The 26,143-nt window shown below is 41.1% G+C and overlaps 1 protein-coding gene across 3 annotated transcripts; it reads right to left on the reverse strand.

Annotated features, from left to right (window-relative positions):
- Positions 1 to 1,978: 1,978 nt before the first annotated feature.
- Positions 1,979 to 25,468, reverse strand: il34 (interleukin 34). 3 transcript variants are annotated; one of them, XM_021617991.2, is made up of 7 exons: positions 25,245 to 25,468; positions 16,479 to 16,614; positions 14,996 to 15,099; positions 14,732 to 14,809; positions 6,030 to 6,212; positions 5,772 to 5,934; positions 1,979 to 3,384 (listed from the first exon to the last, which is right to left on the reverse strand). In XM_021617991.2, the coding sequence occupies exons 2-7, from the start codon at positions 16,516 to 16,518 to the stop codon at positions 3,338 to 3,340; spliced, it is 615 nt and encodes a 204-aa protein (XP_021473666.1). In that variant the 5' UTR covers positions 16,519 to 16,614; positions 25,245 to 25,468; the 3' UTR covers positions 1,979 to 3,337.
- Positions 25,469 to 26,143: the final 675 nt, after the last annotated feature.

Here is a 26,143-nt window from a genome sequence, read left to right on the forward strand (position 1 = left end):
CAATGACTTTCATGTGCATTGTAATAGAACTGAAAGGCGTGATCAAGGGCTAGCCATCAGGTAGCCTGATTTCAGATGTGTCCATGTAAACAGGATTATTAGGGATGGATCGATATTTACAGAATAGTTCCCTGGAGGAAACTGCTTGAGGGTCATGCCTTTTCAATTTCAGTCAAGAGCATGGGTTAGTATTTTTTTAAATCTAGTCCAGGGGACGGTCATGTAATTTGTAACTGATGAAATATCTATATTTTAGAATTAGTTCCTCATCTCTGATTCTCCGCTGAGCCCGCAATATCAAGTGCACCGATAGGCTATTTTGTGTGTTCTCAATCAAATTATCCATAGCCTATAGGCTACAAAGTAAAGTTATATTTCTAAGATATCTGCTGGATGGTGTAAATAAAACTAGGCTGCATTACACACTGCAATGGATATTCCAATCCTGATCTACTACTATAATAGATTTATCAGAGTTAATGATTCAAGTAATTCACAGTATTTTTTTGTTTGTTTTTGTATTTATTATGGATCCCCACTCTTCCTGGGGTCCAGCAAAATTAAGACAATACAATACATTCACAGATTTCACAACACACTGTGTGCCCTCAGCCCCTACTCCACCACTACCACATATCTAAAGTACTAAATCTATGTGTAAGTGTGTGTATAGTGCGTATGGTATTGTGTGTGTGTACAGTATGCATGTGTCTGTGCCTATGTTTGTGTTGCTTCACAGTCCCTGCTGTTCCATAAGGTGTTTTTTTCATCTGCTTTTTTCAATCTAATTTTACTGCTTGCGTCAGTTACTTGATGTGGAATAGAGTTCCATGTAGTCAAGGCTCTATGTAGTACTGTGTGCCTCCCATAGTCTGTTCTGGACTTGGGGACTGTGAAGAGACCTCTTGTGGCATGTCTTGTGGAGTATGCATGGGTGTCTGAGCTGTGTGCCAGTAGTTTAGACAGACAGCTCGGTACATTCAACATGTCAATACCGCTCATAAATATAAGTATTGATGAAGTCAATCTCTCCTCCAGTTTGAGCCAGGAGAGATTGACATGCATATTATTAATATTAACTTTCTCTGTACATCCAAAGGCCAGCTGTGCTGCCCTGTTCTGAGCCAATTGCAATTTTCCTAAGTCCCTCTTTGTAGCACCTGACCACAAGACTGAACAGTAGTCCAGGTGGACAAAACTAGAGCCTGTAGGACCTGCCTTGTTGATAGTGCTGTTAAGAAGGTAGAGCAACGTTTTATTATGGACAGACTTCTCCCCATTTTAGCTACTGTTGTATCAATATGTCTTGATCATGACAGTTTACAATCCAGGGTTACTCCAGGCAGTTTAGTCACCTCAACTTGCTCAATTCATGTGTAGTGATTACATTTTTTCACTTTAATGTTATTTTATGTTTCTTCAGATAGGACATAACTCCACGTACATGTATTTATTTTTATTGTATTGTAATTTGAAATGTAATAAAACATTTATTCTAATACAAATTAAAAATAAATTACTACAGCGTCGAGTGTGCGCTTTGAATGCTCCAAGCTCCAACACCCAGAGCGCACTCAAGTGTGAATTTACGGACACAGTTTGTCTTCAGGGTCTGTCCCTACATGGCCATATATCCACGTTCCAGCACTTGTTTACGGAAGACAGACGGACCACTTGTGCTAATTAGCTATCTAGCATGCTCCAATCACCTGTGTATAACGGAATAAAGCCGCCAGAAACGTGTTGTCACTGAAAAATACTGTCGGCTGCTTCTGTGATAAAGCTGGTTAAATAGTGTACAGTAAGTGTGTATTTTGCATTTGTGAAATTATTTTGACGTGACAATAAAAGGGCTTTAATGATTCTTGAACCATATCGAAATTAAGAATCAATTCCCGTTTAGATGGAGTATTTGGCTGTTTTGGCTGCCAGAGCCAGTCGACCTCTGAAAATATCAAGATCCTTGGACCATTAAGAATAAAATATATAGTTTACCTTTATTTAACTAGGCAAGTCAGTTAAGAACACATTTTTATTTACAGTGACGGCCTACCAAAAGCCCCCCTGCTGGGACGGGGGCTCGGATTAAAAATCAAACATTTAATAAAAATATCAAAACACACATCACGACAAGAGAGACACCACAACACTACATAGAGACCTAAGACAACATAACAGCAACACATGAAAACACAGCATGGTAGCAGCACAAATCATGGTACAAAGACAACAGCACAATGGGCAAGATAGAGACAATATACCACGCGAAGCAGCCACAACTGTCAGTAAACTGTCCATGATTTGAATCTTTGAATGAAGAGATGGAGATGAAAAGGTCCAGTTAGTGTTTTGTTGCAGCTTGTTCCAGTCGCTAGCTGCAGTGAACTAAGGATTCTAAACGGTAGACACCTTAAAGGAGTAGTTCGCTATTTTACAACTTGATGTTAGATATTTCCTCACCCGGAAAGTAGTCTATGGGTCAGGAAAAACGAATCCATGCTTCAGTTTTATTTAAACAGCCATTAGAAAACTACAGCTAACTTTAGCCATCGCTAAAGGAGACTCGCTCGGCTGGTGCTAGCACATGCGCGGATCAAATACACTACTGGAACACCGATTAAGGTGTTTACATGTCCTAATAATTTGAAAGATTGCTCAGAAAACCAGCCGTTTTAAGTTTTTCCATTTTGACCTCAAACCGATTAAGATAAACAGAGTAAGGTGTGACATGATTATTGCGTAATCTGTCTACTGCCATAATCAGTTTAATATCCAATTATTAGTGTGCATGTAAACAATCTCGTTTACATAAACATCTGATGTAATCTGACCACAAGCAATCATACTGCAGAAATTAACTCGTTGAACCTGGAATAGATTTTCAGAAATAATATCTTTATTTCAGCATCGATGTGCATAATGCCAAACAAATGAGTGGCTGGAATTCACTGACTATGCCTGCAAGTCAGCAAAACACCTTAAAGCAATTGATAAAAAACAGAACAGAGAAAAAACATTTTTAAACAAACACATTTACTATAATATTCATAAAGACAAACAGTCAGAGATGAGAGTAGCTGGCTATGTTTGTGTTCTTACTTTTATGGGCAACGGTTGCTAATACCTATGTCAGCCATAAGTGTTCCCTGATTGCAAAAAAATATAAAATAATTAAAATAGAAATGCTATATCGCGCTCTGCTTGAGCATAGTCACCTGCCCTATACCATACAACTGTCTAAACACATCTAGAACCCGCAATCAAAACACAGAACATAAACATCAGTAGACAATATATTATAAATATACATATGAAAACAATAGCGCCCTTCTCAGGTTTACTGTAGTCTCTTTCTGCCCTTCCGCCAGTGAGGTAAGCCACAATCTGAGGGAAGAAAATAGTGTAAGTGACAGATGAATCATTATAAAATCATATCTAAATATTTCTGATAAAATCATACCAACTGTTTCTAATAATCCATGACACTATATGAAACTTTTTGGGGTCTGCTTTGAACCTCCTAGCCATGAAGTAAGCCCTTAACCTATTCACTATATTTTTGTGTTGCTATGTTATATGTTTTTTCTTCGTGGTTTTTATATTCATTATTCATGTTCCTCACATGAGTGCTTTATACTCCTTCCTGCCTTATATTTTCATATGGAAACTCTTCAATTGAATTGTTCACAGATATGCTATAGCCGCAAAACATCCACTGATCTCCCTGTAAAATAGGGAAAATATCAACCTTAAGAGGTGCTGATGCTATTAACCTGTGAAATGAATAGTGCATGATACAGACATGATAACAGGCCCTAACATAACATGTCTACGGCTCTATGTTATGTGTCAGTATGATGCACATAAAGACAAAGAAAACAGTAAGAGGACTGGCAAGATGTGTGGAAAGCAGCCAACACCGCATCTCTTCCCCTTTAAGATCGTGTTGAAATCAGTCAGTATGTTCTCTTTCCCACGGTCTGACATGACTTAGCTTTCTTTACATTAACTCAAAGTACCATCTGGGTTAAACTTTGTTTGACCAATCTAACCAGGCAACACATAGCTATGTTTTACCTATATAGGATGTGTAAATAAATAATAAATAGGCTAACAGAAGATATTGACAGGCATGTCCAAGTCCTTTTATAGCACAGACCTAAATGGGTATGACCTGGGCATGCACAACCATCTCTTTTCAAACAGTGTTGAATAAGAACATAGTGTCTACAGACACTGAAGAGACGCAATGAACACAACAAGCCCTTGTACAGTATGCCAAACCAGTTGAGTAGGTTTGTGTTAATGGGGAAAACGCCAACTTTTGGTATTTAGCAGTCAGACAACTACGCCTTATTTACTTTGAAGAACTACTAAAATAGTGATTTTGTCAGACTGCAAAGGCTCTATAGAGACGAGATGATGACTTGGAATGAAATAATAAAGTCATCAAATAAAACAAATATACACAACAACTTAAATATTTGATTAAAGTAATGTGAATAAATGATGGTTTATAAGTTATATGCTAATGGAAAATCACTACCAATTTGGGACTTTGATTAATCGTTTTATTCTGTCCAAAAGTATGTGGTCACCTGCTCATCGAACATCTTATTCCAAAATAATGAGCATTAATATGGTGTTAGATGAGGTTAAGGTCAGGGCTCTGTGCAGGCCAGTCAAGTTTATCCACACCGATCTCAACAAACCATTTTTGTATGGACCTCCGTTTGTGCACGGGGGTATTGTCATGCTGAAACAGGAAAGGGCCTTGCCCAAACTGTTGCCACAAAGTTGGAAGCACAGAATCGTCTAGAATATCGTCTGCTGTAGCATGAAGATTTCCCTTCACTGGAACTAAGGGGCCTAGCTTGAACCATGAAAAATAGCCCCACACCCTTATTCCTCCACCAAACTTTATAGTTGGCACTATGCATTTGGGAAGGTAGCTTTCTCCTGGCATCCACCAAACCCAGATTTGTCTGTCGGACTGCCAGATGGTGAAGCATCACTCCAGAGAACGCGTTTCCACTGCGCCAGAGTCCAATGGCGGCGAGCTTTACACCACCCCAGCTGATGCTTGGCATTGCGCATGGTGATCCCAGGCTTGTGTGGATGCACGGCCATGGAAACCCATTTCATGAAGCTCCCGACAAACAGTTATTGTGCTGACGTTGCATCAAGAGGCAGTTTGAAACTCAGTAGTGAGTGTTGCAACCGAGAACAGACGATTTTTACGAACGACGCGCTTCAGCACTCTGCAGTCCCTTTCTGTGAGCTTGTGTGGCTTACCAGTTCACGGCTGAGCCGTTGTTGCTCCTAGACGTTTCCACTTCAGAATAACAGCACTTACAGTTGACCGGGCAACTCTAGCAGGACAGACATTTGACTAACTAACTGGAAAGGTGGCATCCTATGACAGTGCCACGTTGCTCTTCAGTAAGGCCATTCTACTGCCAATGTTTGTCTACGGAGATTTCATGGCTGTCTGCTCAATTTTATACACCTGTCAGCAACAGCTAAACTGAAAAAGCCAAATCCACAAATTTGAAGGGGTGTCCACATACTTTTGTATATATAGTGTATCATCTGACTTCTGTCACACTTTAACAAGTAGTTAAGACTCATGTTACAAGAGGAGGAATGAATGAAAACTGCATGTCTGGAAAAGTACTATCTTGATGGACAGTGGGTAATTGAATTAGAGAGGGCAGAGTTCAGAGGTAATGGAAGAGAGGAAGTACAGTAAGGGAATGAAGTGCACTCACAGTCTTGCTCTCTGTCTTCACTGGAAAAGCAGTCTTTGAAGAGACAGTGCATTGTCCGATAGCAGTTATCCAACAGAGATTTGGGGGTCACGAACCTCCAGCCTTTTGAGTCAATCTCCTTAACCCTTTTGTAGATCTCCTCTATTCGCTCTGGTGGCTCTCTCTGAGAGATAAATATACATGGCCATTATGAGATACGTTTGTTCAAACAGAGATGGGTAGAACAGTGATTGTGACACTATGGCTGGTCTTACACACCTCATCAGTCTGTGGTGGGAACACCTGCTGGACCTTCCTGAAGAGATCCTCCAGGTCGGTGGTGTACTTGTAGGAGGGGTGTCTCACTGGCAAGACCCTCAGAATCCTCTTCAACACCTCCCGGTTGACCAACAGCCACACATCCTGCAGGTCCCCGTCTTCCAGATCCTCCACCCTCGCCCTCTGGACGGACAAAGAGAAGAGAAAGAAGTGTGGTAGATAGGAAGAGATAGTGATGTTTTATTTAACCCCTATCAGGGAGCCATACTGATCCCAAGGTCTATTTTACAGATGAGCCCTGAATTAAATCAATTCCAGAAAATACACACTTCAAAATATAAATACAAACTGCAAGCAGAAAGAAAAACAGGATCAAACAAACAAACACATTCATCATTAATACGGTCCTCAATCAGCTTTCTGAACTTCCGTAGAGGCATCAAAACATCACATTTAAGAATTTGTAAAGATTGTTCCACAAATAAGGTTTAAGAAAACTAAAAGCTGATTTACCTAACTCACTAAAAACCAAAGGAACTTCCCGAGTTAACTATACCTGAGATCGGGTGTGGTAACTCGTATGTCTAAAGTTTAGTAAAGATATTAGGAACAGCCTGACTTTTTGTAATATGGCTTTATAAATGAAAACATAGCAATGTATCAACCTACGCGACATCAAAGAAGGCCAACCAACTTTCTGGTAGAGAATGCTGTGGTGAGTACTGACATTGTCACCTGTAATAAAGCTCAGTGTGCTATGAGAAACTGCATCTAACGGCTTTAATGAAGTGGCAGGTCCGTTCATTTAGATGATGTCGCCATAGTCTATGACCAATAAGATCGTTGTCTGAACAGTCGGCTTTCTACTATTTAGCGAGAGGCAGGATCTATTCTATAGAAGAAGCCCATTTTTATTCTCAGATTCTTAACTCATCAATATGCTTTTTAAAAGACATTGTCATCTATCCAGATGCCCAGATATTTGTAAGCAGGGACACGATAAATATGGACACCATCCAAAGTACATATGCTTAAACAAGACGTATTTTTATGAGCTCTAGAGGACAACATATACTTAGTTTTAACTGCATTCATTAATAATTTCAGGTCAATAAAGTTTTTCTGTAATACAATGAAGGCAGACTTGTAGTTCAAACAGAGCCTGATCAACCGTGGGGGCAATAGCATACGCAACAGTATTATTGGCATACAAGTGCAGGTAAAAAATATATATTTTTTTTTTTACAGCAAGTCGATATTGTATGTAACAGTAAAAAGTACAGGATCCAAAATCAATCGCTGTAGGACACCTTTTGTAATATCCAGGAGACATGATTTAACACCATCAGTAGATACACATTGAGTTCTATCTGTCAAGTCATTTTTAAACCAGTTCTAGGCCAATTGAGGAAAGCCTCTGAATTAGCAGTGAGTGATCAACAGTATCAAAAGCCTTTGACAGGTCAATGAAGAGGGCAGCACAATGGTGCCTTTTATCCATACAGTTAAGCACATAATTTATAACTACGGATGCAGCAGACATAGTGCTATGACCTGGTCTAAAACCTGACTGATGTTCATTTAGAATACGTTTTCAAAAATAAGATCTTAGCTGAGAATTAATCAAGGATTCTAAATATTTTAGCTAGATCAAGAAAGTTTAGAAATAGAGCGATAATTATTTAGGTCACAAGGGTCACCACCTTGTGAAGGGTTAGTACATGGGGGCGCCTTCCAAACCAGTACCAGATATAATTGTTAGATAAATCATATGGGTTAATGATTCAGCAATCAGGGGGGCAGAGAGCTGCAGAGAAAATGTATCAAGCATATCAGCCCCAGTGGATTTTTTTTTGTTACATCAATCTTAAGCAAGGCATCTAGAACATCGCTGATAATAAATTGTTGTAATTAAAACAAAGATTCACTAGAAGTTGACGGGATAACTGTCGAGTCAGCTAGAGTCTGGCAGAGGGAAGAGCAGTTGATTGTCTGACCAGGGTCAATTAAACCACCATTTGTCTCAAATAAAAAGCCTGCTGAGATAAAATGATGATTAAAAGCATCACATAAGAATTAAATCAATCAATGAGGAGTTAACAGGGTTTTTCACATTTAGCCGTGTGGTTTTGAGATGAATTGTGTCTGATTAAAATCAATGCACATACTCTTAAATTGATCTGAGGTCGGGGATAGCCAATTCAGACTCAAATCCCCTAAAATGACCAACTCCGAGGACATAAAAGGTGTTAAACACTCAGATATAAAACCAATAGCATCCGCCATGGCAGCGGTGGGGGGGAAGGACACATCTACAACCAGGAGCAAAAATGTCTTGGAAACAGAAATATTTAAAGATTGGGACGCCATTAAATGTAATTTTACATAAATGGCAACCCCCCCACCCCTTTTTTGTAACCTGTCACATCTAAATACATTATAATCATTTACTTCAATGTCTTTATCAGAGACAGAACCCTTTAACCATGTTTCCGAGAGAACCAGAACATCAGGACACGAGTACTGTACCCAAATTTAAATTGTGTCCATTTTATCATTATTATTTTTATTTTACCCCCCTTTTTCTCCACAAGTTCTATCTTGTCTCATCGCTGCAACTCCCCAACGGGCTCGGGAGGTGAAGATCAGCTTCATGCGTCCTCTGAAACATGACCCGCCAAACCATGCTTCTTAACACCTGCCCGCTTAACCAGGAAGCCAGCCGGACCAATGTGTCGGAGGAAACACCGTTCAACTGATGACCGAGGTCAGCCTGCAGGCACCCGACCCGCCACAAGGAGTCGCTAGAGCGTGATGAGCCAAGTAAAGCCCCCCCAGCCAAATCCTCCCCTAAGCCAGATGACGTTGGGCCAATTGTGTGCCGCCGTGTGGCACTCCCGATCACGACCAGTTGTGATACAGCCTGGGATCGAACCCAAGTCTGTAGTGACGCTTTTAGCACTGCGATCCAGTGCATTACACCGCTGCGTCACTCAGCCCTGTGTCCATTTTCTTAACGTGCATTTGCCCAAACCCCCTGCGAGACTTAAAGTCAAAGAGGGTATTCAGCTCATTCCCATAAGAGCTAACAGACATAGGGTCATCTACAGCTATTTGTCAACTCCGCCAAAGGAGTTCAGCTGCTGCAGGGAACCGGAGTGGCTGCCAATGCTCCATTCTGGGTGTGCACAGGAGGCCTTGGTGTGGCTCCTGTTGCAAGGTTGGAGCTGCCATGGGGGGCAGTAGTGTCCAAGGCCAGTCCTGTAGATGAGAGTAGGGAGGGTAACCAAAACTAGCCTGAGAGAGAGGTTGTGGGGGTGCGAAGCTTCAAACTCTCTACATATGAGGGCTGATGATGTGAATGAAAACTCTTCTGGAGCAGGGTAGATATTACGATCTTCGCAAGGGGGAAGATGGTGGAGGCCCTCTCTATCACTCCCCTTAGTGATGTGGCCACCCTCTCCTGTTGGGTACGCAGGTCATGATGATATGGCTGGGGAAGCCAAGCTGGGACACAGTCAAGAGCGCCATAGCTCTCTCTGTTGTGGGGCGCCATAACTTTGCTACCCTTTTATTTGGGAAAAGTGTATTCTCCAATATAAACTTTCCATTGGAGTCCATCATTAATATAATGTCTTTGGAGGATGGTAGGAGTGATGTGAGTAACTACAGGGATGAGACGGGTGGAGGGGGTCAGCTGGGTTGGTGCATTGGTTGGTTATGTTGGTTGCTTGGTTGGTGGGTTATGATTCAGCTGTTGCCTTGGTCCTGAGTTTGTGTAACTCTTTGTAGAGTGGATTGTTGTGGCTGAGGAATTCCTGCCTTAGCTCATGTAGCTCCTTCTGCAGGTTCTGCATGTGGCTAGTGCTGACTGTGCTGGACAGTTCCTCTCTAAGTCTGCACACCTTCTGCAGGTTCTGCATGTGGCTAGTGCTGACTGTGCTGGACAGTTCCTCTCTAAGTCTGCACACTTCCATCCTGAGAGCCTGGTTGTCCTCCTCAACATTGTTCAATGCACACTGCAGCTCACGGATCTCATCCGTATGCCAAAGCACCAGGCTGATCTCCTCCTCTATAAGATAGTGCTTTCTGACATTTTAAGTTAATTGTTGGTCTTGTGGAGAGCTGTGTGCCAAGCATTAGGATCATCCATGTAGAACAGGAGGTCTCCTTTTATTTCCTTGCTCGCTTTTAGGATGAAGTCTGCCCTCAGAGTCTCATAGCAATTTATTTTTCCTGGCTCACTTGTAACATTTTTAGGATAGCCTCAGTCAGTATTCACGTAATAAGAAATTCCCCTTTCGACCACGGCCACAAATTCTATTGACCCCCAACAACGTTGTCGTTGTTTTTTTGTTATACAGAAATAACAAAACATGCCGAAAAGCTGCTGTGTTGTTCAATGTACATGTAACCAGGTCAAAAATATCCACCTACGTATCGCAATGCTCCCACGTAGGGAAATAGAGCCTGCGAGAAGAGCCCTGTGGCTTCAGGCTATGTCTTGGGAGAGTGGGAAATAGGCTACATGTACAGTGCCTTGCGAAAGTATTCGGCCCCCTTGAACTTTGCGACCTTTTGCCACATTTCAGGCTTCAAACATAAAGATATAAAACTGTATTTTTTTGTGAAGAATCAACAACAAGTGGGACACAATCATGAAGTGGAACGACATTTATTGGATATTTCAAACTTTTTTAACAAATCAAAAACGGAAAAATTGGACGTGCAAAATTATTCAGCCCCTTTACTTTCAGTGCAGCAAATTCTCTCCAGAAGTTCAGTGAGTATCTCTGAATGATCCAATGTTGACCTAAATGACTAATGATGATAAATACAATCCACCTGTGTGTAATCAAGTCTCCGTATAAATGCACCTGCACTGTGATAGTCTCAGAGGTCCGTTAAAATCGCAGAGAGCATCATGAAGAACAAGGAACACACCAGGCAGGTCCGAGATACTGTTGTGAAGAAGTTTAAAGCTGGATTTGGATACAAAAGATTTCCCAAGCTTTAAACATCCCAAGGAGCACTGTGCAAGCGATAATATTGAAATGGAAGGAGTATCAGACCACTGCAAATCTACCAAGACCTGACCGTCCCTCTAAACTTTCAGCTCATACAAGGAGAAGACTGATCAGAGATGCAGCCAAGAGGCCCATGATCACTCTGGATGAACTGCAGAGATCTACAGCTGAGGTGGGAGACTCTGTCCATAGGACAACAATCAGTCGTATATTGCACAAATCTGGCCTTTATGGAAGAGTGGCAAGAAGAAAGCCATTTCTTAAAGATATCCATAAAAAGTGTCGTTTAAAGTTTGACACAAGCCACCTGGGAGACACACCAAACATGTGGAAGAAGGTGCTCTGGTCAGATGAAACCAAAATTGAACTTTTTGGCAACAATGCAAAACGTTATGTTTGGCGTAAAAGCAACACAGCTGAACACACCATCCCCACTGTCAAACATGGTGGTGGCAGCATCATGGTTTGGGCCTGCTTTTCTTCAGCAGGGACAGGGAAGATGGTTAAAATTGATGGGAAGATGGATGGAGCCAAATACAGGACCATTCTGGAAGAAAACCTGATGGAGTCTGCAAAAGACCTGAGACTGGGACGGAGATTTGTCTTCCAACAAGACAATGATCCAAAACATAAAGCAAAATCTACAATGGAATGGTTCAAAAATAAACATATCCAGGTGTTAGAATGGCCAAGACAAAGTCCAGACCTGAATCCAATCGAGAATCTGTAGAAAAGAACTGAAAACTGCTGTTCACAAATGCTCTCCATCCAACCTCACTGAGCTCGAGCTGTTTTGCAAGGAGGAATGGGAAAAAATTTCAGTCTCTCGATGTGCAAAACTGATAGAGACATACCCCAAGCGACTTACAGCTGTAATCGCAGCAAAAGGTGGCGCTACAAATTATTAACTTAAGGGGGCTGAATAATTTTGCACGCCCAATTTTTCAGTTTTTGATTTGTTAAAAAAGTTTGAAATATCCAATAAATGTCGTTCCACTTCATGATTGTGTCCCACTTGTTGTTGATTCTTCACAAAAAAATACAGTTGTATATCTTTATGTTTGAAGTCTGAAATGTGGCAAAAGGTCGCAAAGTTCAAGGGGGCCGAATACTTTCGCAAGGCACTGTAGCTAGGTTTGTGGAAAACATTTAATCCCAGGTAAGACATTTAACATGTTTAGTACAGTTCGTTTGTAACACCACTCACTACTTATAGCTGTATAGTCCGTTTATTTGTGTTGTTGGTCGGTAGCCAGCTTGCACTCACTCACTCAAGTGGCTGCTAGTATAGTCATGAAAAGAAGCATGAGGGAATCCCTACAATATTACGTTTTTCTAAGTAGTGAGAACGCTAGGGAGCAGCCAATGTTGGATGTTGTACTTTTCTTAAATGTAGAATTGTAAATGACAAAAACAAGCAGGATTGCGACATTCTATCTAATACCATCTGGGTCTATACATGATGGCCATAGAAATAAGAATAAATAGAATGGGCGTCCCCATTCAAGTCAATGATGGCATAATGGGTGGACTGGCGGCCATTGCGAGTGTACCCAAAGCAGGAAGTACAGGCAGGAAGTAAAAGCAGGAAATGTACCCATCAATTTGTTGAATCAACTTAAATTACATTACAAAAAATACATTCCATTGCATGAGCCACATCAGTTAGCATCATTTGAATGAACATTCTACATTACCATGGAAATTATTACATCATAACACAAGGAAGCCATTGCGAGTGTACCCATACCAGTCAAATTGCCAGGGTAAGAGGTTCCAAGCCCGTTCTACTCATTCTTATTTCTATGGTGATGGCAAGGTTTCTGAAACAATGCTTGGAGAATGCAGCCATTTTAATCTCCATGGTGACCTCTTTATTACAATGCACTCTGCTCTAGAATGATGTGCATGTGCCTCTTGATGAAAGCACTTATTACATGATGCACCTGTAGATCATTTCACTAATAGTGTGTAAAGTTGTCATCAAGGAAACGTGTGGCTACTTTGAAGAATCTAAAATCTAATATATATTTTGATTTGTTAAACACTGTTTGGTTACTACATGTTTCCATGTGTTATTTCATATTGTTGATTTCTTCACAATTACTATACAATGTGGAAAATAGTAAAAATAAAGACAAACCCTTGAATAAGTAGGTGTGTCCAAACTTTTGACTGGTACTGTATAACAAAATAATGTAACAAAAATATATATTTAAGGAGGAGCTCTTAAGTGCTACTGCTCATAGTCCCAGTTGGTACTGTATTAGATAGAACCAATGACTTATATATACACTAGATGACTGATAGGGGGTGCTGTGTTGAAGACACCGTGCCTCCATCTTGACACTCTCTCACCGTTGTACAAAATATTTTAGAAGCTATAGAAATGCATTTATTAATGTGTACATTAGTTTTTGCACACTTTTAAATTATATTATGTGAGCTAAACATAAAATATTTTCCTTCAAGTTAAATGTTTTTAGATGACTAATGTCACTGTCCCCACTACAACAAAAACATTGTTAAATACATGTCATTTTGTCCTTGATTCAAATACTGTAGAATTCCTTTCATTCCCATGGAGGACTGCTCCTACTGGGGAGTGCTAATATCAATGGCCAATACATAGCATCAGCAATCCAGGGTGTATACAAAGACAGTACTGGATGATGATATGCTGAAACTGCTTCTCCAATAGATATCCCTGATCACACTTGTAGGCAATGTCATGGCTAGCTAAAAGGCGCTGCATGGTCAATCTGACATCTGCATTGGCCGTGTAGTATTTACAGTGATATGGCCTCTGCAGAAGTCAGGGCATTCATATTTCTTGCACTTGGTGGAGCAGCACAGAACTGAATTTGTCAAGGAAGTGAGTTTGTGTTTATACAGAATCTCCCACGGCCAACTACTGTCAACCAATAATTTCAATGCGGAGCTATACAGAGGCATCAGCATTGTTACAACATTTGGGGGGTGCACGGCGATGCGGTAGAGAGCTCAATTTGGCCTCTGCATGCCTCCGGAGGCTTCGAAATTGCGTCACACCCTCCACAAGGAGCCTCCCACCAAATGTACAGATCAAGCATAAATTGGCTTTTAGCTAGCTAAGCTCATGTGTAGAAACACGTCATCGGGTCTAACGGTGGTCTCACATGTTCAACTACTTAAGACATAGGCTCAAATCTAGGTTGTGTCTTTACATTGAGAAAATCAACAACTTAGGGTACTTCTCAAACCCCGGCCTGGTCTGTTTCACAAGCGTTCCCGGGAATTCTCACGAAACTCTGTGGTTTATGTACATCATAGGATAGAGCGCCTGCCCGTGGGGAAAACAAGGTGTGGTTACCTAGATTACCCCTTTTCTGTATGACAAGAAAATCAACGACAAAGTTGGCTCTTTTACAAGGGGTGTGAAAGGGAAAATGTTTTTGTTTTCCCCAATTTGTGTGCGTGGTCGAGGAGAATTCCCTATTATTACGTGAATATCGACTTGGACTATGGAATTGGTTGCTAGGAGACTGATGTAGTGATAAGAGTAAAGATAAAGGAGGGAGAATAAGGAAGGAATGTAGACGAAGGGTGAGTGAGTGGGTGGTGTGACAAGTAGATTTTTTCCATGTTTTAAGTTAGATCAGTGGTAATGATAAGAAAACAAAGGGAGGGACTCACCAGCTTGCTGATATTGCTGAGTTTGAAGACCTCCTCATAGTGAACTCTGATGGTGTAATTAATGGGTAAATTGTGTTTCTGTTAAAAAGACAGGAAAAATGTTGGTGTCAGATTGTGTTTGTAGAAAAATACCACCTTTAATGTAATCTCCACATATATCAACTGTCAAGACTACTGTGTGTGATCCACACACTAGTCTTGCCTAATTTCATTAATATTCCAAACATGTTGTAACTGTCTCGATATATCCTGTCCCCTTCTTACCATGTTACGTCTTCTGCCTATGAGTTTGTTTTCCAATGTCTTCAAAGACGTGCACTGGGCAGTTCTGGGTGTCATCAAAACAAGAGGTAGTACACATATCAAACCTACAGGGGGCACAACATACATATGATATCATATAACATGTCACTCACTGACGCAGTTAAATATTCTAAAACAGTGTCGTAGCAGTATTGAAGTGGTATAATTGTGGTGAGAACTGAGCAAAGATGTTGAGACTGTCACAGTGCAAAGCCAGACCATAGCTCCTAGCTAGACCTTTGTGGTTGCTTTGCTAAAATGAATTATGATGAACCATGACCTCTTCTTTCCATCAGACTCATCATCTCACTGAGAATCCACCAATCTAAGAGAAAGCCCCAGCTGAGCCAGATTACAATACTGATTAAACACAACAATAATCTCCTCTAAAACGCTTTCACCTTAATCTGCATGTGGTCAAGTGCAGGAGACATCCAATACATTCATGGTCAGTGGTACATTTTTGCTATTATGTTTGAAAACAGCATTTTGGTCCTGTGGTCCAAATGCAGTCTGAGACAGTAGTACCTATTTTGACAAAAGGGTATTTTTTCTCAGGAGTAACTAACTCTGAACAGCACAGTTTCATAGCAGTGGTGGCATGCAGTCCAAAGCCAGTCTGTTGTGGACCACTGTGTGGTTAGATCCTGTGGCCGATGGCTTAGATGTAGATGATTGTATAGTGACTCCGAGTCAGCAAAATCCCCAAGACCTCACAGCACTCTTCACAAAGACCTAGGAATGTACCTCACTGCACTCAGTCTACAGTCAGGGGCTCAAATATCAGATATCTCACTTACCCTACCCCCCTCTCTTGCCTTCAATACACGTTCTTCCTCTCATTTTTTTGTCAAGTGTGTGTATTTCTTTCTCTCTGTTACAGGACGTGGTTAGATACATCGGTTTAACAGCTTTTTTGGAACAGAAACCAGACCTACGCAATACTTTTTTTGTTATCTCTCTTTCAATCTGAGATAGGAACTGATCAGACCTATGATGTCTTCTACTGTCAATCCCCTATACACTTTCTAGCTTGAGCTCTCTGAAATATACATTGTTTGTCTATGATGAGTCATGGTTACAGTTCTTCAGTTTAAGGGGGGGGGGGCATTGATCTCTTTTACAAAACACTTTAGGGGTTTCTCCATAGCAGAACAAACTTTGTGTAAACTGTGATGAAGGTCTATTGTCTGAAACATCTGTGGTCCATTAAACCCTTTGTAGAATATACAAGAATGTCAGTGTGATTCATTTTATTTTACTAACATCCATAATCTACCGGTACACATAATCTCAGTTCTGATCCCACACCACTACATCCCCACAATATGTCAAATATCTAGCATTTGGCCTGACACGTAGTTCCCAGGGCACTTGCTGTAGGTTAGAGTGACGTCTGCAAGCCCTCCAATTCTTCACACAAGCACCACAGGACTTCTCTTACCCAATAGAGCTCCCAGGAGCCAGGCTGTTGACCGGACCATACTCCAATTTATGCCCGTTTAAACACGCTGGAGGCCTCCGACTCAGATCACACACTTTTCCAGAGCACCACAAGGTCCTTCTCGCTCCTTGTTAGCCTATAACAGCAACACAGACAGGCATTTTTAACAGTTCAACATTGACTGTCTTCACTGGTTTCAATCAGATTTGTTCTGAATAGCTATAAACACCACAAAACCCTTGTCAGGTTGAAAGAACAGGAAATAATCAATGTACAGTATACGTTGACATTTGATGACAGACGTATGTGTACATCGACGGCCACCAACCACTTAATGTCAAAAGGAGAAGTTTGAATTTTGAAACGCAGTATTGATAAAACCGGTGCATAGACAAAGCTGCGGGAAGATGTTTGGGGGTGGCGGCAAAACAGCGCTACAGACGGCTATATTGTGGACACCCCTTCAAATTAGTGGATTAGGCTATTTCAGCCACACCCATTGCTGAAAGGTGTATAAAATTGAGCGCACAGCCACACAATCTCCATAGACAAACATTGGCAGTAGAATGGCCTTACTGAAGACCTCAGTGACCTTCAACGTGGCACCATGCTGCCACCTTTCCATCAAGTCAGTTCATCAAATTTCTGCCCTGCTAGAGCTGCCCCGGTCAACTGTAAGTGCTGTTATTGTGAAGTAGAAATGTCTAGAAGCAACAACGGCTCAGTCGGTACCGCACAAGCTCACAGAACGAGACCGCCGAGTGCTGAAGAGCGTAAATATCATCTGTCCTCAGGTGCAACACTCACTACCAAGTTCCAAACTGCTTTTGGAAGCAACGTCAGCACAAGAACTGTTCGTCGGGAGCTTCATGAAATGGCTTTCCATGGCTGATCAGCCGCACACAAGCCTAAAATCACCAAGCGCCGGCGGGAGTGGTGTGAAGCTTGCCTCCACTGGACTAGAGCAATGGAAACATGTTCACTGGAGTGATGAATCACACTTTATCATCTGGCAGTCCGACGGTGAATCTGGGTTTGGCGGATGTCAGTAGAAAGCTACCTGCTCGACTGCATAGTGCCAACTGTGAAGTTTGGTGGAGGAGGAATAATGTTCTGGGGCTGTATTTCATGGTTCGGTTTAGGCCCCTTTAGTTCCAGTGAAGGGAAATCTTCAGACAATGACATCCTTGACGATTCTGTGTTTCCAACTTTGTGGTAACAGTTTGGGGAAGGCCCTTTCCTGTTTCAGTGTGACAATGCCCCGTGCACAAAGTGAGGTCCATACAGAAATGGTTTGTCGAGATCGGTGTGGAAGAATGGGACTGGGCTGCACAGAGCCCTGACCTCAACCCCATCGAACACCTTTGGGATGAATTGGAACGCAGACTGTGAGCCAGGCCTAATCTCCCAACATCAGTGACTGACCTCACCAATGTTCTTGTGGCTGAATGGAAGCAAGTCCCCACAGCAATGTTCCAACACATAGTGGAAAGTCTTCCCAGAAGAGTGGAGCAGCAAAGGGGGGGGGGGGGGGGGGGGGGGGGGGGGGGGGGGGACAACTCCATTTTAATGCCCATGATTTTGGAATTAAATGTTCGACGAGCAGGTGTCCACATACATTTGGTCATGTAGTGTATATACAGTCGTGGCCAAAAGTTTTGAAAATGACACAAATATCAATTTTCACAAAGTTTGCTGTTTCAGTGTCTTTAGATATTTTTGTCAGATGTTACTGTGGAATACTGAAGTATAATTACAAGCATTTCATAAGTGTCAAAGGCTTTTATTGACAATTACATGAAGTTGATGCAAAGAGTTAATATTTGCAGTGTTGACCCTTCTTTTTCAAGACTTCTGCAATCCACCCTGGCATGCTGTCAATTAACTTCTGGGCCACATCCTGACTGATGGCAGCCCATTCTTGCATAATCAATGCTTGGAGTTTGTCAGAATTTGTGGGTTTTTGTTTGTCCACCCGCCTCTTGAGGATTGACCACAAGTTCTCAATGGGATTAAGGTCTGGGGAGTTTCCTGGCCATGGACCCAAAATATTTATGTTTTGTTCCCTGAGCCACTTAGTTATCACTTTTGCCTTATGGCAAGGTGCTCCATCATGCTGGAAAAGGCATTGTTCATCACCAAACTGTTCCTGGATGGTTGGGAGAAGTTGCTCTCGGAGGATGTGTTGGAACCATTCTTTATTCATGGCTGTGTTCTTAGAAAAAATTGTGAGTGAACCCACTCCCTTGGCTGAGAAGCAACCCCACACATGAATGGTCTCAGGATGCTTTAATGTTGGCATGACACAGGACTGATGGTAGCGCTCACCTTGTCTTCTCCAGACAAGCTTTTTTCCTGATGCCCTAAACAATCGAAAAGGCAATTCATCAGAGAAAATGACTTTACCCCAGTCCTCAGCAGTCCAATCCCTGTACCTTTTGCAGAATATCAGTCTGTCCCTGATGTTTTTCCTGGGGATAAGTGGCTTCTTTGCTTCCCTTCTTGACACCAGGCCATCCTCCAAAAGTCTTTGCCTCACTGTGCATGCAGATGCACTCACACCTGCCTGCTGCCATTCCTGAGCAAGCTCTGTACTAATGGTGCCCCGATCCCGCAGCTGAATCAACTTTAGGAGACGGTCCTGGAGCTTGCTGGACTTTCTTGAAGCCTTCTTCACAACAATTGAACCGCTCTCCTTGAAGTTCCTGAGGATCCGTTAAATGATTGATTTAGGTGCAATCTTACTGGCAGCAATATCCTTGCCTGTGAAGCCCTTTTTGTGCAAATAAATGATGATGGCACGTGTTTCCTTGCAGGCAACCATGGTTGACAGAGGAAGAACAATTATTTCAAGCCTTTTGAAGCTTCCAATCAGCATGACATAGTGATTTCCAGCCTTGTCCTCGTCAACACTCACACCTGTGTTAATGAGAGAATCACTGACATGATGTCAGCTGGTCCTTTTGTGGCAGGGCTGAAATGCAGTGGAAATGTTTTTGGGGGATTCAGTTCATTTGCATGGCAAAGAGGGGCTTTGCAATTAATTGCAATTCATCTGATCACTCTTCATAACATTCTAGAGTATATGCAAATTGCCGTCATACAAACTGAGGCAGCAGACTTTGTGAAAATGTATATTTGTGTCATTCTCAAAACTTTTGGCCACGACTGTATGTATAAATATAAATACAGTATATATAAATACAGTATATATATATATATATATATATATATATATATACATACAGTGCCTTGCGAAAGTATTCGGCCCCCTTGAACTTTGCGACCTTTTGCCACATTTCAGGCTTCAAACATAAAGATATAAAACTGTATTTTTTTGTGAAGAATCAACAACAAGTGGGACACAATCATGAAGTGGAACGACATTTATTGGATATTTAAAACTTTTTTAACAAATCAAAAACTGAAAAATTGGGCGTGCAAAATTATTCAGCCCCCTTAAGTTAATAATTTGTAGCGCCACCTTTTGCTGCGATTACAGCTGTAAGTCGCTTGGGGTATGTCTCTATCAGTTTTGCACATCGAGAGACTGACATTTTTTCCCATTCCTCCTTGCAAAACAGCTCGAGCTCAGTGAGGTTGGATGGAGAGCATTTGTGAACAGCAGTTTTCAGTTCTTTCCACAGATTCTCGATTGGATTCAGGTCTGGACTTTGACTTGGCCATTCTAACACCTGGATATGTTTATTTTTGAACCATTCCATTGTAGATTTTGCTTTATGTTTTGGATCATTGTCTTGTTGGAAGACAAATCTCCGTCCCAGTCTCAGGTCTTTTGCAGACTCCATCAGGTTTTCTTCCAGAATGGTCCTGTATTTGGCTCCATCCATCTTCCCATCAATTTTAACCATCTTCCCTGTCCCTGCTGAATAAAAAAAGGCCCAAACCATGATGCTGCCACCACCATGTTTGACAGTGGGGATGGTGTGGTCAGGGTGATGAGCTGTGTTGCTTTTACGCCAAACATAACGTTTTGCATTGTTGCCAAAAAGTTCAATTTTGGTTTCATCTGACCAGAGCACCTTCTTCCACATGTTTGGTGTCTCCCAGGTGGCTTGTGGCAAACTTTAAACAACACTTTTTATGGACATCTTTAAGAAATGGCTTTCTTCTTGCCACTCTTCCATAAAGGCCAGATTTGTGCAATATACGACTGATTGTTGTCCTATGGACAGAGTCTCCCACCTCAGCTGTAGATCTCTGCAGTTCATCCAGAGTGATCATGGGCCTCTTGGCTGCATCTCTGATCAGTCTTCTCCTTGTATGAGCTGAAAGTTTAGAGGGACGGCCAGGTCTTGGTAGATTTGCAGTGGTCTGATACTCCTTCCATTTCAATATTATCGCTTGCACAGTGCTCCTTGGGATGTTTAAAGCTTGCGATTTTAACGGACCTCTGAGACTATCACAGTGCAGGTGCATTTATACGGAGACTTGATTACACACAGGTGGATTGTATTTATCATAATTTAGGTCAACATTGGATCATTCAGAGATCCTCACTGAACTTCTGGAGAGAGTTTGCTGCACTGAAAGTAAAGGGGCTGAATAATTTTGCACGCCCAATTTTTCAGTTTTTGATTTGTTAAAAAAGTTTGAAATATCCAATAAATGTCGTTCCACTTCATGATTGTGTCCCACTTGTTGTTGATTCTTCACAAAAAAAATACAGTTTTATATCTTTATGTTTGAAGCCTGAAATGTGGCAAAAGGTTGCAAAGTTCAAGGGGGCGGAATACTTTCGCAAGGCACTGTATATATATATACACATATACGCACTGAACAAAAATATAAATGCAACATGTAATGTGTTGGTCCCATGTTTCATGAGCTGAAATAAAAGATGCCATGCGCACAAAAATAGTATTTATCTCAAATCTTGGCACAAACTTGTTTACATCCCTGTTAAATGAGCAGTTCTCATTTGCCAACATAATCCATCCACCTGACAGGTGTTGCATTTCAAGAAGTTGATTAAATGACATGATCATTACACAGGTGCACCTTGTGCTGGGGACAATACAAGGCCACTCTAAAATTTGCAATTTTGTCACACAACACAATGCCACAGATGTCTCAAGTTTTAAGGGAGTGTGCAATTGGCATACTGACTGCGGGAATGTCCACCAGTGCTGTTGGCAGAGAAATTAATGTTAATTTCTCTACCATAAGCTGCCCCAAAAGTTGTTTTACAGAATTTGGCAGTAAGTCCAACCATGTAACCATGCCAGCCCAGGACCTCCACATCCGGCTTCGTCATCTGCGGGATCATCTGAGACCAGCCACCCAGACAGCTGATGAAACTGAGGAGTATTTCTGTCTGTAACAAATCCCTTATGTGGGAAAAAAACTAATTCTGATTGGCTGGGCCTGGCTCCCCAGTGGGTGGGCCTTTGCCCTACCAGGCCCACCCATGGCTTCGCCCCTGCCCAGTCATGTGAAATCCATAGATTAGGGCCTAATTTATGTATTTCAATTGACTGATTTCCTTATATTAACTAACTCAGTAAAATCATTGACATTTTTATTAAATGTTTTTATTGTACCAGTCAAATGTTTGGACACACCTACTCATTCAAGGGTTTTTCTTTATTTTTACAATTTTCTACATTGTAGAATAATAGTAAAGACATCAAAACTATGAAATGACATATATGGAATTATGTAGTAACCAAAAAACTGTCAAACAAATCAAAATATATTTAACATTTTAGATTCTTCACAGCCACCCTTTGCCTTGATGACAGCTTTGCACACTCTTGGCATTCTCTCAAACATCTTCATGAGGTAGTCATCTAGAAAGCGTTTCAATTTTAACAGGCGTGCTTTGTTAAAAGTTAATTTGTGGAATTTCTGTCCTTCTTAATGCATTGAGCCAATCAGTTGTGTTGTAGAGGTGGTATACAGAAGAGCTCTATTTGGTAAAAGTCCATATTATGGCAAGAACAGCTCAAATAAGCAAAGAGAAACAACAGTCCATTATGACTGACATGAAAGTCAGTCAATACGGAAGATTTCAAGAACTTTGAAAGTTTCTTCAAGTGCAGTCGCAAAAACCATCAAGCACTATGATGAAACTGGCTCTCATGAGGACTGCCACAGGAAAGGAAGACCCAGAGTTACCTCTGCTGCAGAGGATAAGTTCATTATAGTTAGCAGCCTCAGAAATTGCAGCCCAAATAAATTCTTCAGAGTTCAAGTTGGACCGCAGGGTGAAGGAAATGCAGCCAACAAGTGCTAAGCATATGTGGGAACTCCGTCAAGACTGCTGGAAAAGCATTCCAGGTGAAACTGGATGAGAGAATGCCAAGAGTGTGCAAAGCTGTCATCAAAACAAAGGGTGGCTATTTGAAGAATCTCAAATATAAAATATATTTTGATTTGTTTAACACTTTTTGGGTTACTACATGATTCCATATGTGTTATTTTGTCATTTTATGTGTTCATTATTCTAGAATGTAGAAAATAGTAAAAATAAAGAAAAATCCTTGAATGAGAAGGTGTCCAAACTTTTGACTGATACTGTATATATACAGTTGAAGTCGGAAGTTTACATACACCTTTGCCAAATACATTTAAACTCAGTTTTTCACAATTCCTGACATTTAATGCTAGTAAAAATTCCATGTCTTAGGTCAGTTAGGATCACTCATTTATTTTAAGAATGTGAAATGTCAAAATAATAGTAGAGAGAATAATTTATTTCAGCTTGTATTTCTTTCATCACATTCCCAGTGGATCAGAAGTTTGCATACACTCAATTAGTATTTGGTAGCATTTGCCTATACATTGTTTAACTTGGGTCAAATGTTTCAGGTAGCCTTCCACAAGCTTCCCACAATAAGTTGGGTGAATTTTGGCCCATTCCTCCTGACAGAGCTGGTGTAACTGAGTCAGGTTTGTAGGCCTCCTTGCTCGAACACGCTTATTCAGTTCTGCTCACACATTTTCTATAGGATTGAGGTCAGGGCTTAGTGATGGCCACTCCAATATCTTGACTTTGTTGTCCTTAAGCCATTTTGCAACAACTTTGGTAGTATGCTTGGGGTGAATGTTCATTTGGAAGACCCATTTGCGACCAAGATTTAACTGATGTCTTGAGATGTTGCTTCAATATATCCACATATTTTTCCTCCCTCATGATGCCATCTATTTTGTGATCATGATGCCATCTATTTTGTGAAGTGCACCAGTCCCTCCTGCAGCAAAGCACCCCTACAACATGATGTTGCCACCCCTGTGCTTCACGGTTGGGATGGTATTCTTCGGCTTGCGAGCACCCCCCTTTTTCCTCCAAACATAACGATGGTCATTATGGCCAAACAGTTCTATTTTTGTTTCATCAGACCAGAGGACATTTCTCCAAAAAAGTACAATCCCCATGTGCAGTTGCAAACCGTAGTCTGGCTTTTTATGGTGGTTTCAGAGCAGTGGCTTCTTCCTTGCTGAGAGGCCTTTCAGGTTATGTCAATATAAGACTTGTTTTACTGTGGATATAGATACTTTTGTACCCGTGTCCTCCAGCATCCTCACAAGGTCCTTTGCTGTTGTTCTGGGATTGATTTGCACTTTTTGCACAAAAGTACATTCATCTCTAGGAGACTGAATGCATCTTCTTCCTGAGTGGTATGATGGCTGCGTGGTCCCATGGTGTTTATACTTGCGTACAATTGTTTGTACAGATGAAAGTGGTCCAAGGATGAACCAGACTTCTTGGCTGATTTCTTTTGATTTTCCCATCATGTCAAGCAAAGAGGCACTGAGTTTGAAGGTAGGCCTTGAAATACATACACAGGTACACTTCCAATTGACTCAAATGGTGTCAATTAGCCTATAGGAAGCTATCTAAAGCCATGACATAATTTTCTGGAATTTTCCAAGCTGTTTAAAGGCACAGTCAACTTAGTGTATGTAAACTTCTGACCCACTGGAATTGTGATACAGTGAATTATAAGTGAAATAATCTGTTTGTAAACAATTGTTGGATAAATTACTTGTGTCAAGCACAAAGCAGATGTCCTAACCAACTTACCAAAACTACAGTTTGTTAACAGTAAATTTGAGTGGTTGAAAGTGGTTGAAAAACTAGTTTTAATGACTCCACTTCACATGTGAATCCAAAATACCTTTGAATTCAGGAATTCTCACATCTGGAGGCATGACAAATGTGAATGGGGTGTGAATGATGTGATCATTCATTCACGTGAATTTCCATGATCAGTTCCAAAAAAAATACAGAAACTTATGACAAAATTGACAAGAACATTAAATCACACATTACAGCTGTAACTTGGAGAAAAGTAGAGGACAGTGCCCCAAACATAACTTACATATATCACATGTATGGACATATGTTATATGACAATTATATGACAATAAAATGCATAGCAAATAGAGTAGGCATAGCCAACACTGGCAAATAGCATGTATATATATCCTATGGATCCCAAGGGTCTTCATTATTTAACCATATAGCCTACAATATCAAAACAGCACCTTCGGCACCAGCGTCCATATTAAATAATAGCATTTCTTATAAGGCCATATAACTGAAGTTGGCTAAGCGCAGCAATACATAACACATCCAATATTTGCTCAAGACATTACAAATATCACTTCCATATTCACCTGCACAATCCCAGCAGTAACTCCACATAAACTCGCAACTTCAACACTCTGTGATCTTCAGAATGACCATCAGCAGCAGCGACCAAAAGCACACATGGTTCACACAAACGACTTACTTACAAGGCTGGGAAACCACGCGTGCGTGACTGGTCAGTGATATTGAAACAATGTCATCTTTAATAGATGACCTGCGCGCAGCAACACCCAGAGTAAAACCCCCGTTTTAGGCGAACGCGAATTTGGGAAAATCCCTGAAGCCTCACTTTCTTTGGCCCAGAACTCCAAAACGAGAGAATATTGATCAATTGCGCAATGTCCATATGGTCGTCTCCAGCTCCACCTTGCAGGCGCAAATTGTCAGGTTTTACTTTCACTTTCCATGCACTGCGCCATAACTCTCCCAAATAATAATCTCATCCCCGACTACACTGCCCTAAATATTTCATTCTAATTCAGTATCCTAATACAAATTCAAAATTATAGAATTCAAAACAATTTGTTGGCACATATATCGCACCATACTCCACATTCAGCACCTTAGGCTTAAAACTTACTCCATGTGCTCAACAGCCACGCGGCCATTTATTCACAATCACACAATTTCATGACATTAACATCACCTATCTTCTAGGGCACAGAGTTCATTGTGAACAAATAGACTGACTGCTGAGTGACCAACATATGCCTACTCAGGACAGCTAGGGTACCAAACTGTCCCACCACAAACGCCCACGTGGATCATCATGGATTTATTTGGGCTTTATCCTGCGGTACTGAGGTGCAGCATGAATGAGACTGGAAAATAATACTGCAATGGCTACAGGATTTGTTCATGGTTTTGGTAAAATTTCTGAAGCTGAAATGGGGCTGCGAGTTTGAGAAAATTACAATATTATGGAGGACATTCATATGCCAGCTGACCCAAGTGGTTAACTTATCATCATCCATTAGTCAGCTGTAAAATCAAAGACTAGGTCTGATTAGAATTGCCTAAACCTAATTACACTAGAAGGGGTAGG

This window comes from Oncorhynchus mykiss, chromosome 2, assembly GCF_013265735.2.
Source record: "Oncorhynchus mykiss isolate Arlee chromosome 2, USDA_OmykA_1.1, whole genome shotgun sequence".
Taxonomy (NCBI): domain Eukaryota; kingdom Metazoa; phylum Chordata; class Actinopteri; order Salmoniformes; family Salmonidae; genus Oncorhynchus; species Oncorhynchus mykiss.